Genomic DNA, 12,908 nt, shown 5'->3' on the forward strand with positions numbered 1-12,908 from the left:
CCGCCGTTCACATGGCACCCTCCCCCCATGTGTGTGTGTGTGTGTTGTCTTTGCCTTAAATAGTGCAGTTATCCGGCCGCTCTGCCTTGGGACTGCGAGATCGGACTGCAGCCGCTCAATCTGTACGACTTCATCCGCTGCTCCACAGCAATCACTTCCTGTGTCTCTGTCTACAGCGTGTTTGTAAAGGGACAAAATGAACGGGACGGTGGACGGGATGTACGACCACGCTCCTCATGACGGCTCCTTCATGTTCACCTCCGAGTCTGTGGGAGAGGGACACCCCGGTGAGTGCAGGACTCCCTCTGCATGCTGCTGCTGAGCGCTGGCGGTTATCATGTGTTTTATGTTTCAGTGATCATTGATGACTTTGAGGAATGTGCAGAATCCTGGTGCTGCATGGAGCCACTGTACCAGAAAAAAGCCGTCTGAAGAGCCACACACCTCTGACTGATTTCTATAAAAACTTATATTTAAAGCATGAATACAGGTAGAAAAATAGACTGTCAACATGCTTTATCAATTGCACTGCAGCTGCACATGATGTTTAGGATTTTTAACCCTTTGAAACCTGCTTACAGACACCTTTCACAAGTGTTTAAACCTTTGAACTCCAATTTGTGCAATGTCTCTTGAAAACTACAGGAAAAAAGGCAATGAGCAACATGGCAAAAAAAAGTCCCGCAAATTGCAAAAAAATAGTAGATATAGACATTTTTAAAGAAAAAAAGGTTGGGAAAATGTCTATAACTATAAATTCATAGTTGTCAAAATTTTACAGTTTTATAGTTTTTTAACCCAGAAAAAAAAAATGTTGTTCCACAAATTGCAAGAAATTAGTAGATTTAGAAAAAGAAAATAAAATCGGAAAAAAAGTCAGGGGGAAATGTCAGCAGGTCATTTATTTTTGTTTTATTTTATTTTATTTTATTTTTCAGGCAATTTTCTGGAAATAACTTCTTGCTAATTTTGGGGTCATTTACTTTTGTGTTGCTTATTGCCTTCTTCCTATGCTTTTGAATGATCATGTTCTTAAAGGGTTAATCCAAGTGCAAGAAAGTTGCACTCTGCAACTTCACTGTGGATCATTTTAAATGCTGCCCTGCTGCTTTAAAAACTTACAATGTTAAACCAACTAATTCAAGGTTGCTGAACTTGAGAAAAAAAAGTTCACTCAACGAAGGATATTAAGTTGAATCGACAGGTGGATGAACCATTCACAAATTCTTCGTTTAAAGGTGCAGCAGCTCCTGTTGGAGCCACTTTTGCACCAGATTTAGTACAAAAACAGCATGCGAGCGCTGTTGGATAAAACTTGAATGAATGGCTCTTTTCTAATGATTTTTATTGCCCTCAGAAAACAGCCATCGTCACACACTCTGAAATCCTGAAAAGCACTTCTCCTGCAGCATCTCTTCAAAATATGAATGTGTTACAACCTAAAGCACCGCGTGACAAAGTTTGGCTTCAGTACAACAAACTCGTATACTCGACAGCAACTGATCCCGGCTCTCGTGCACGCTTGCTACCCCTGACACTTGACATACATGGTGAACTGGAGCCCGTGCACTGCAGAGTGCTTGTCAGGTATTTGACTCTCCGCATGAGTCTCTGCTTCCCAACAGAGCAGCACGTGTGTTACGGAGGATAAATATCCTCTTTTACAATAATGCTGAAAACCTGTGAAGGCCTACTTTTTTGTTTTTACACACAGAAACTTCCCGAATCGAGATTCAATTGGATCGAAAAGCAGAATTCATAAAGTCACTGGTATTAATAAAATCTTATCCATTCCCATCAAAACATGGCATCAAGACAAGAAAGTTCAGTAAAACACGTTTTCAGCCTCACGTAGCAAAAAGCTTTACTTCTTTTAGATACCACCTCCTGTTAGTGTGGCACATCAGTCTAGTTCATTCAGAACAGATAACCTGCGTCTCTGCTCACAATCGACTAATGTTAACATTAAAGACAGGGCTGACCTTTGAAAGTCATTTTGGATCAGTCAGAGAGCCCTCAGTCGACTGAACGCAGATTTTCATTACAGATTTGTGCAAAACTTAAGAGATATTTTCTAAATGTCAATAAAACACAACTGCGAGATGACTGCGTTTCCAGAGTGATGTTGTGCGACTTCTCTGGCGATAACATCCTAAGCTGCACGGCGAAAGATGTTCAAAACATTAGCAGCTTTATTTCTATTGCAGCCACCGCACTAGCCGTCATTATGTCCAATCCAAGGCAGCGTAGGCGTGTTATGGAGCCATAATGGAAAGGCGAACCTGTTATACGAGGAAGCGGCCACGTATGAGGGATTTCTGGGAGCTGATCGTCCACGATTTCACAGAGGAATTGCGGATTCAAAACTTCCAGATGATCCGCTCAACTTTCTCAGAGTTATGTGATGCAATAACAGCTCTTGTTGCTCCTGCTGCATCATGGGAGCCAGTTCCTACTGACAAGCTCATAGCCATAGCATCATGTGACCTAGAAAAGCCAAAAACGTGTTTCAATAGCAGTTTTGCAAATTATGGCTTTTCCAAATCACCTGAAATACCAAACTTAAAAACTTTTTGCTCTAAATTGTGTTTCTATCAGATGTATTTTATATTCACAATGGAAACCTGCCGACTGGTGACACTCATTCTGCACATGCGCTCCAGGGCTGGGGTCAGTTGCAACATCTGACTTCTTTTATTCAAAAACATATTGTGAGCTACATGTCCTATGTAATCATGTTTAAATGGCATAAATAATTGGCAGACAGATGTGAATTTATTATATAATAAAATGCTTTTGGTGCAGTCCAAATAGTATCTGAGAGAAATGCAAACAGTGTTGCAGCAGGTCCCAGTCCCCCCTACAGCAGTGACTCACCAACAGAAACATGAATAAAAACCAGCTGTGAGCTCATTTCTATAGACTCACTTTGCAGCCTTTTCATTACTGATCATCACTGAGCCTGTAAATATGCAACTATCAGCTGCACCTCACAAGAACTAACCAGAACAAACTTCACCAAAAATCCGAAAAACAACAAAAAAAAAAGCAAGACGCCACAGCGGGAGCCAAACGCGATACAAAGCCACAGAAAAAAGCAAAATAAAACATAAGCAAGGCAACAAGTTGACTGCAGCAGCAGCCATAAAAACACATGTTGAAGCAAAAACAGCAGCACAGTTTAAATCATCTCATAATGCAACATATGCACACAACTTTTATGCTGTACTCATCTGTCTGCACGTCACTCTGCAGCTCTTAAATCCTCCAAAATCTGCTCCAGGTTCAACATCTCTGCTCCATTATTCCCGGTGCAAAATATGACCAGTCCTCTTGGCCTTTACGGGTCCAATATAAACAGTCCACACGACCTCGCTGTTTGCAAACATTTTGAGCTAAAAAAAAAAAAAAACACAGTCACAAACTGGACAAAAGTCTCTCTGAAAAACACTAAAGTTTGAAAAACAAATGTAGAAGCGACCGCTGCAAAATCCACGAGACAATATTAGCATCGTAGCATTTGGGATTGAAGCTCTTCCCAGCGTGCATCTGTCCTTCACGCATCATCTAGGTGCGTTTGATTTGGGTCACTGAGCGTGCGCGCGGGGTGGGGACACACCTGTAGCTCCTCACAGACACACAGGTAAACAGACAGACAGACAGACAGACAGGTGTGCAGACAGACCTGCAGCTGCCTTTTTTTCTTTTCTTTTTTCTACATGCTTTTAAATTTAGCACAATACTTGAGATAAAGCAGGTAAAATTAAATTAAATTAAATTAAATTAAATTAAATTAAATTAAATTAAATTAAATTAAATTAAATTAAGAGATTTCACAAAAATACACATAAACATAATCGTAGTAACTACAGTAGATGTAATTTGTTATTTCCATGGTCCCTTCTCCTGTGATGTAAGAGGTTATTTATTCAAGCAGATGTTTTAATATCACTTAGAGTAAAATTATATATATGATTTTAAATGTTCTGTATTCAAACATTTCGTTAAGAGGACTGCAGTTGTTTTTTTAAGAATATTTCATTCAATTTTCATCGCCAAAAAGTTACAAACCTACACGACCAACATACAAACAGATTAAACAAAACAGAACAACAAAAAAATTGCAAATAATTTGCAGAATTATTATAGCTTTTAAGAGGTTTATTTTTATTTTGTTTGTTTTTTTACAATCCCTTCTTTTTGTTCAGTTTTTTTTCATGTTTGTGTTGGGTTTTTTGCTAATTTTCAGGTAATTTTCTTGATTTCTTGCTAATTTTTTGGTCATGACTTTTTAAGTTCCTTATGGCCTTCTTGTCATTTTTTTTTAGGTATTAAGCCAATTTGCCAGTTTAAGGACTCAGATGTCATATTTTATGAAATGATTGTGTTTTGTTGGGCAAATCTGATGTCAGATCCATGTGGTGCAGCTAAAGTGTGTGTGATGTGTGTGAGTACAGTAGTGTGTCAGCGAGGCGGTGCTTTGATGAGCTGATGGAGTTACAGTGTATCATGTCACATCCACCAGCTGAGGTTATTCATAGAGCTGCAGCTCCTGATACGAGTGTCGTCCTCTGATTCCTGATGAGGAATGTGCAGCAGAAGGTCACGGGAGGAAACAAACTGCCACACAAACTGAAACAGATATTCGTGTATTTGAATCTTTTCCAGATAAGATCTGTGACCAGATCAGTGACGCCGTGCTGGACGCTCACCTGAAGCAGGACCCCGACGCCAAAGTGGCCTGTGGTGAGTAACCGCGAGTTTCTCTGCAGCAGAAGGTGGTAAATTTGTGCCAGAAGGCACAACTCTGTCTTAACCCTTCGAAACCTAGAGCGACATCAGTTTTTGGAAAACTGTATTTATAAATGAAAACTATTTATAATTGATTACATTTTTTAAATTTTGTAATTATGTTATTTATTATTTATATGAATTGTTTTATTTTAGCAATTTTTCAGATAATTTCCTTTTTATTTTATTTTAATTTATTTTATTTTCATTTTATTTTTGTATTTTATTTTTGTGCATTTCAACTAATTTTCTTTTACCTTTTTACCAATTTCTTGACCATTTTTGGATTATTTATTTTGTTTCTTACTGCCTTTTTTTCATGTTTTTGAAAGAAGTAAAACTGATTTTCTCCACTTTCAAAGGGTCAATGATGGACTGTCAGTTTGATGAAAGAAATTATTTAATGCTGTAAATCAAATTATTGAACGAAACAATACGTTGGCAAAAAAATTTTTTTTGACCTCCCTACAATGTTGATAATCAATTATTTGTTTAATTAAATTCAGTAAAACTTGCACACTTCAGTCTCATGCAGTGTGATGTCTTCTGTGCATGTGTGTGTGTGTGTGTGTGTGTGTGTGTGTGTGTGTGTGTGTGTGTGTGTGTTGACACAGAGACGGTGTGTAAGACCGGCATGGTGCTGCTCTGTGGTGAGATCACGTCCCGAGCCAACGTGGACTACCAGAAGGTGGTGAGAGACACAATCCGAGACATCGGCTACGACAACTCAGACAAAGGTGAGTTCAGCTAAATGTTCAGTCTCACACCTCTGCAGCCGACTTTTCATGTGCTGCGTTTAGACGCCATCACAAGTAGCTTATTTAAATCTCCAAAATCTGAGCAAATTAGCGTGATGTTTTTTAGAAACATGAAAAAAAAGGCAATGAGCAACTTGGCAAAACTTGTTTCTGGATATTGCAAGAAATAAGCAGATTTTAAAGATTATTTTTAAGGCCTTTTTTTAGGTCATTTCTATTTGTTTGTTTGTTTTTATTTAGGTAATTTTTTTGTACTTCTTTCAATAAAATATATATTTATATTCATATCAATTACATATTTAAAAATATTGTACAAAATTATTATTTAGCACATTTTTTTCAGGTCATTTCCGTGGTTTTTGTACATTATTTTAGTTGTTATTATTATTTATTTATTTATTTGCAGATTTTTTTGGGTCATTTCTTCTGAAGTTGCTCATTGCCTTTTACCTGTTTCTGAAGACAACAAGCCAGTTTTCTATGGTCACGGAGGGTTAAATTTCTGGGCGTGCCTGAGTTTAAAGCAGTCTTAACTTTCTGTAATGTGAAATGAGTTTACCCTGAAATGTCCCCCTGTCTCCGTGTGTCCAGGCTTTGATTATAAGACGTGTAACGTGCTGGTGGCCCTCGAGCAGCAGTCCCCTGACATCGCACAAGGAGTTCACATCGACCGCGTGGAGAGTGACATCGGGGCCGGAGACCAGGTCATCTGCAAAAACACAAACATGCTGTCTGTTTACGTGAACTTTGACTGTCACATTTTGATTTCAGAGTAGTTAAATTATGTTGTTTAACTTGTCTAACTTTGTTCAACTCAACTTAAAGTTTTGTTACACACACGAGGTTAAAAGCACGAAGACATTTGTGACAACAGAAGTTATCGGTTTTGTTTTGTGAGGACAGGGTCTGATGTTCGGATACGCCACAGATGAGACAGAGGAGTGCATGCCCCTCACCGTCGTCCTCGCACACAAACTCAACTCCAAGATGGCCGAACTGAGACGCGACGGCACCGTCCCCTGGCTCCGCCCCGACTCCAAGACACAGGTGGGACCCAAATTCAAACGCTGCAGCACAGAGTTCAAACGACCATCAAATGTGCTGATAATGGTGGTTCGTTAGTTGGTTATTTATTGTGTCATTTGCATAATTGATTCTGAGTTGGATTTAAAATCACACGTTAAAAATGTCACAAAGGTTACCTGTTTTCACTTAAGAAACATTGCTAAAATCAGAGCTTGACTTTCTGTGGAAGATGCCGAAAAGCTGACGGATGCATTTGTCTAAACAATTAAAATGCACTTTTTACTGGTCTACCCAAAAAAAGTATCGACAGGCTGCAAAAAGGACAGAATGAAAAACATGAACACAACCTATTACCATGTCACATGTCTAAATTGCACCATATTCTACACTGCAAATCCTCCGATTCGCAGTAACACACCTGTCGAGTGTGAAGTCGATCGTACGAAGGATGGATCACGATATTTTAAATTCAGAGATAACCTGGTCTGCGAGGAAGTTTCTAGTTGCTCGAGAGATAGTTAGAGCTCCAGAATGTGCTGACCAACCAGAGCGCGCTGGTATGCAACACGTGAGCCGGGAGACGTCTTTCCAATAACACCTCAACAGATTCAGCCTGTGCACGCTTCAGCTCGCTGCGCACGTGTCAAGACTTCATCTGCAGAAGCTCACACAGTAACAGGAAAAGGCTGTCAGGAAATGTGGAGTTTCCTCTGTTATGGCTTCCATTTGAAAATATAAATTACTTTACATGCTTTTACCCTGAAACATGGATCAACAACGCTATTGCACCCTCTGAGCCCTGAGCAAATGGGTTTGATTACTTTCATAAACATGGGAAAAAGGAAATGTCCAACTTGGCAATAAATAAATAAAAGGTGACAAGGAAATTACCTGAAAATATTTTTAAAAAGAGAGAGTGGATTATTAGAAAGTTATCCAAAAATTGGGAAAACTCGATTTATAATTATAATCATTTTAAAATAATGTTACAGGAAAGAAACGATAAAATGTATAAAATATATATAGATTTCTTCATTTTCAGCATTTTTAGGTCTTTTTTCACATATTTTCCCCCATGAAAGAAACCACTTTGGTTTCAAAGGGTTAACACTTGAATAAAATCCCAACTTGAGTATAACACAATTTAATATCCACAGTAAAAATACTAAAATCTCTCCACTTCCATCCCCCCAGGTGACGGTTCACTACAGCCAAGAAAACGGCGCCGTGATCCCCATGAGGGTTCACACCGTGGTGATCTCAGTGCAGCACGACGACTACGTGAGCCTGGAGGAGCAGAAGAGGATCCTGAAGGAGAAGGTCATCAAGGCCGTGGTGCCGTCCAGGTACCTGGACGAGGACACCATCTACCACCTGCAGCCCAGCGGACGCTTTGTCATCGGTGGACCTCAGGTAGAACAGTCTTTAGGTTTTTTTCATTAATTCTCACGCTGTTTAGATGTTCTCTGTTATGTCTTATGATGAACACGTTGGTCACAATAAAGTTGTTTTTACAACAAGTGCTGCCTCTGCAAGGTTTTACAGTATGTGAAGATGCAAACTCCTGAACTTTGCGTTATAATTTCTATGTAATTAGGTTTAATCAGAAGATCAAAATTTGATTTTCAGTGAATAAAATGCTGGAGAACAGCTCTTGCATCAGCACTGGAAACACTTGTTTGTGTGTCTCTCTGTCAGGGCGATGCTGGAGTGACAGGCAGGAAGATCATCGTGGACACATATGGCGGTTGGGGGGCCCATGGAGGCGGGGCATTCTCTGGGAAGGACTACACTAAGGTGGACCGCTCAGCTGCGTACGCCGCCCGCTGGGTGGCAAAGTCTCTGGTGAAGGCCAAACTGTGCAGGAGGGTGCTGGTGCAGGTGAGATCAACAAATCATTTGTGATGTTTGTGGTGTGGAGCGCACCAGGTGCTTTGTTTATTTTCTTCAAATTTCAGAAGCACAGCTTTTGCCCAGAGCCAACGTGTCTCAGATGTCCATTTTCTAAGTGACTGTAGAAGTTTAAGTTGTATTGGCTTTTCCCGCCATGCTTACACATCATAGGATAACACTAAACCATCCGTCCACATTTCAACATTATATTACGCCCTCAAGCACAAAGCCAGTTCCATAAAGAAATGATGGAGAAACTTTACCGGTCTTCACAGAGCCCTGAACTCAACCCCATCCGACCCCTTTGAGTTGCACTGGATGGCTGACTGAGAGCCAGATCTTATCTCCATCCAGCAGGTTCAACATGTGGTGGGAAAACAGACAAAGAAGAGTGGAGATGCAGATAGATTAGAAATAACACCCTAAACAATCACACATAGGTGAATATTCAGGCGTCCATATATATTTGGCCATGCTTTTTATCTTTTCTTCTAGTCAGGTTGAAACAAAAGAGTTTATTCTCCATCCACAAAATCTAAGGGGGTCTTAGTATTAGATCAGTATTAACTGCTGAAACTGTCTTTATTAAAAGTAATCAAAAAACTACTTATTGAATTTTTTTTTCTCATTTGTGTTTTCAGGTGGCGTATGCGATCGGAGTGGCCCGCCCGCTCTCCATCTCCCTGTTCACCTACGGCTCCTCTCAGATGAACGAGACGCAGCTGCTGCAGATCGTCAACAAAAACTTTGACCTCAGACCCGGCGTCATCGTGAGGTCGGTATTAAACTGATCACACTGTAGCCGCTTTGATGCTATAATACAAACTGATCGCTGTAGGAAATGTAACCGTATCCACTGTTTTACCCCTTTTTTAAACACGGAAAACCTGCCATTGCCAGTAGAGCAGAGCTGTGTACCCAACTCTGCAGCAGAGGAGTGTGCCTCTGTGTGTGTGTGTGTGTGTGTGTGTGTGTGTGTGTGTGTGTGTGTGTGTGTGTGTGTGTGTGTCTGTGTGTGTGTCTGTGTGTGTGTGTGTGTGTGTGTGTGTGTGTGTGTGTGTGTGTGTGTGTGTGTGTGTGTGTGTAGATGTGTGTTTGGTGTGTCACATTTAACGTCACGGACAAGCTGGAGAGCAGGTTAGTAAATAGTAGAAAGCAGCATGGAGGCCAGTGAAAACTTAACGGTGGTTACTTCTTTTGTTCTATCTCTTATTAATTCAGTCTTTCTTTCAAACTCGGTGCAGACTAATTTGTTTTGATGTTTTAGCGATGTTTGCACATCCATCTTCACTTTTTGCACACTGATTTGCACATTTTTTCTTTTCTATTGTTCTTTTTCATCTTTTTTATTATTATTATTGTTATTTTATTCTATTCTATTTTATTCTATGTTAAGTGTTTCCTTTGTATAAATATTTGCAATATTTTGCCTTTTTACCAAATATTTTATTAAGTTGCTGCTCTTTTATTTGCTGCTGTAACGAAACAATTTCCCTCATAGGATTAATAAAGTATTTCTATTCTTTTCTATTCTATTCTACGTTTGAGCGCTGCTTGACGGACAACATTGCATCTCTCTGGTTAAGTGGCTATAATTGGCGCATTCACCTGAGTGTTGTGTTTCCATCAATACCAATCAGAGATGGAGCAGATACATTTTTGACAACTGCAGAGTCATTTGACCCGAGTGTAAATGCCGATTGTAACCCTTCCCATTACGTCAAAAAGTCAGAAGTTAGCGAGTGTTATCAGGGTTTTTGAGCAGTGGGAAATGTATATGTAGTATTGTGGTAAATGTATCTGTATTTTGATGCAGAGACTTGGACCTGAAGAGACCGATCTACCAGAAGACGGCCTGCTATGGACACTTTGGCAGGAAGGAGTTTCCCTGGGAGGTCCCAAAGGACCTCAACTTCTAGTGTGTGTGTGTGTGTGTGTGTGTGTGTGTGTGTGTGTGTGTGTGTGTGTGTGTGTGTGTGTGTGTCTGTGTGTGTGCGTGTGTGTGTGTGTGTGTGTGTTGTACAGATAGCTGTCCTGGTGCTGCTGTAACCCGGTAAGAGAGAGGCAGCTGGGAGGGACAGGTCAGGGTGGGAGCAGATAATCTCTGGTGATTGGATGAGAGGAAAGATGTTTCATCTGTAATTGATGACTCCTTCAATGGTAACATGAAATACGAGCGAGCTGTGTGGTATTTTTGTCCCGCAGATCCAGTGTACAGTCACATGCAACTATTTTCTGTCCAGAAATAAGTGAATGACCAAATCTGCAGGGAGAGCAGCCGCACAGATGTTTAAATCTGCCTTCATGTCTTACAGAAATCTGTTGTTAATACTTGTATGTTATTAATAATGTACACTGAAGGTTCTGATTTAACTAAAGCTTTTTTTTAGATCTTAAACTTTTTACGTATACAAAAGATAGTTTTGTTTTTTTAGCATGAAATCAAACCTTCACCCTGAATCTACTGTGTTCAACATAAAACACTCGATCTCCACAGGACGGAGATGAGACGTGATCACAGATACAGCCGATATCCCAAAGAAGTTTCAAATGTTAGTCAATCGTTGTAAATCAGTGATTTTTTTCTGCATGTTTACACTTTTTTCTGCATGTTTACACTTTTTTATTGTTTCTATTTTTCTATTTACAGTTTTTCTCAGTCACTTTGATACACGTGGTCATCAGGAAAAACAGAATTTACTGGTATATTCACAACATAAATCATTTTAACAATAACTGATGGTCGGTCCACTGACTGATACACTGTAAAATCTGACATGGTGGTTTTACTTTTTTTTTTAATCCAGCAAACCAATTTCCTTGAAAAATGTAGGTACAGATAACTATTATTCTTAACTTAATATCTCATTGTTAAGTTTACTTAAAATAAAGTTATTTGTACTTAATTTTATGAAGCTGTTGCAACTTAAAAATGACAAGTTTAATTAAATCAATCTCTCTGAGTTTTAGCATCTTCAGTAAACCAAGTTCGCTAACTTCACACGTAGATATAAAGTAAACAAAAATTAAGAATTATATTTACTTTTTCAAGGTCATCAGTTGCCACGATTATCTAAGTAAGATCAACTGTCAGATTTTGCAGTGATATGTTCATCGACGTAAGTTTTTACTAACTGTTTTGAGAAACACACTTAGTGTTTTGCAAATGTTAAAGATTATTTAAGAAATGTACCAAGTGACTGAGAAAAACAGGATTTTTTATATTTTTATATGATAGATAGACTGCTAGCAGATTATTTGATCATCTAAAACCCTCAAAGCAACAACGGTAAGTTTACGCACTGACTTTTATTCTTCTAAATAGTTTAAGTTTAAGTTTTCTCTATAGCCACGTACAGTCCATGATTAGGGTTATAAAAGTTTCTGCATTTTTTTAATAATTTGGTATTAAATAAAATGACCCACAAACACTCGGTCCACACAAAAATACTAAAAAACAAAGATGAGATGTGAAAAAAGCGGGACCTAGAGAAAACTGCAAGCTATATAACATTTATTTTTTATTTCAATAGCAGGTTTTAATGGTTCGGTGTGTACGATTTAGTGGCATCTAGTGGTGAGGTTGCAGAGCTGAAACTTCTCCTGTGTGCAGAGCATTTGGCCGAGGCACAAAATGCAACAAATTTTTGTTAGTCCATTCTGGCTTACTGTGGAAACAACATGGTGGACTCCTAGAGGAGGACCCGCTCCGTATGTAGATATCAACACCTCATTCAAAGGTAATGCAAACTATTGTTTTAATTTTCAGGTGGTTATAAACTAATTAAAACATAGTTATGGATATTACATCACATTTCTACCACTTGATGCCACTAAATCTGACACAGTTGACCTTTAATGTAATGTTCATTGATTAAAAGCTGTTAAAAGTCTCTAAGAAATACTTCAAATATGAGATTTAAAAAAACAGTATTTTTAAATGTCAGTGACTCACGGAAATCAACATGGAAATGAAAGAAACCCCGAATTAACCTTTGCTTTTACATAATAGTGTCCACCTTGCTGCAGGTTTTAGTGCTTCACTGGATTCTAAAGATGATAAAGACGATTACAGTATAAGCTGAAAGTCTTACTAGATTTTAACATTTTAGTAGAAAATCAATGCACAAATGTGAACATACTATCACATTTTCTTCTAAAGTCGTTGATTGAGATGAAACAGCTCTTTCTTACATTTTATCCGACAATAAAGACAGTGTTAATGTCATCAGGACCTGCGACCTTCTGCAAAGCAAAGACGAGATGTGATCTCAAAATGTTTTAAAAAAGTCATTAAATCAGAGAAAAAACTGTGAATCTGTCACATTATGAGACATATCATGTAAAATCTGATTCTTTGCACATGTTGTGTCATAAATCCTGGAAAATTTTGTAAATATGATTTTGAAACCAATAAACCATTTTAACAAGAGGCGTTTG

At 38.8% G+C, this 12,908-nt stretch overlaps 1 protein-coding gene across 1 annotated transcript; it reads left to right on the plus strand.

Moving 5' to 3' along the window:
• Positions 1-83: 83 nt before the first annotated feature.
• LOC121958443 (S-adenosylmethionine synthase) lies at positions 84-12,900 on the plus strand. Its single transcript, XM_042507368.2, has 9 exons — positions 84-287; positions 4,669-4,746; positions 5,406-5,528; positions 6,141-6,253; positions 6,453-6,596; positions 7,770-7,988; positions 8,274-8,456; positions 9,110-9,243; positions 10,285-12,900. Exons 1-9 carry the CDS (start codon positions 197-199, stop codon positions 10,385-10,387), a joined length of 1,188 nt encoding a protein of 395 aa, XP_042363302.1. The 5' UTR covers positions 84-196; the 3' UTR covers positions 10,388-12,900.
• The last annotated feature ends 8 nt before the right edge of the window (positions 12,901-12,908 follow it).

Source organism: Plectropomus leopardus, chromosome 19 (assembly GCF_026936395.1).
Source record: "Plectropomus leopardus strain MGB_pleo_1.0 chromosome 19, ASM2693639v1, whole genome shotgun sequence".
Lineage (NCBI taxonomy): Eukaryota > Metazoa > Chordata > Actinopteri > Perciformes > Serranidae > Plectropomus > Plectropomus leopardus.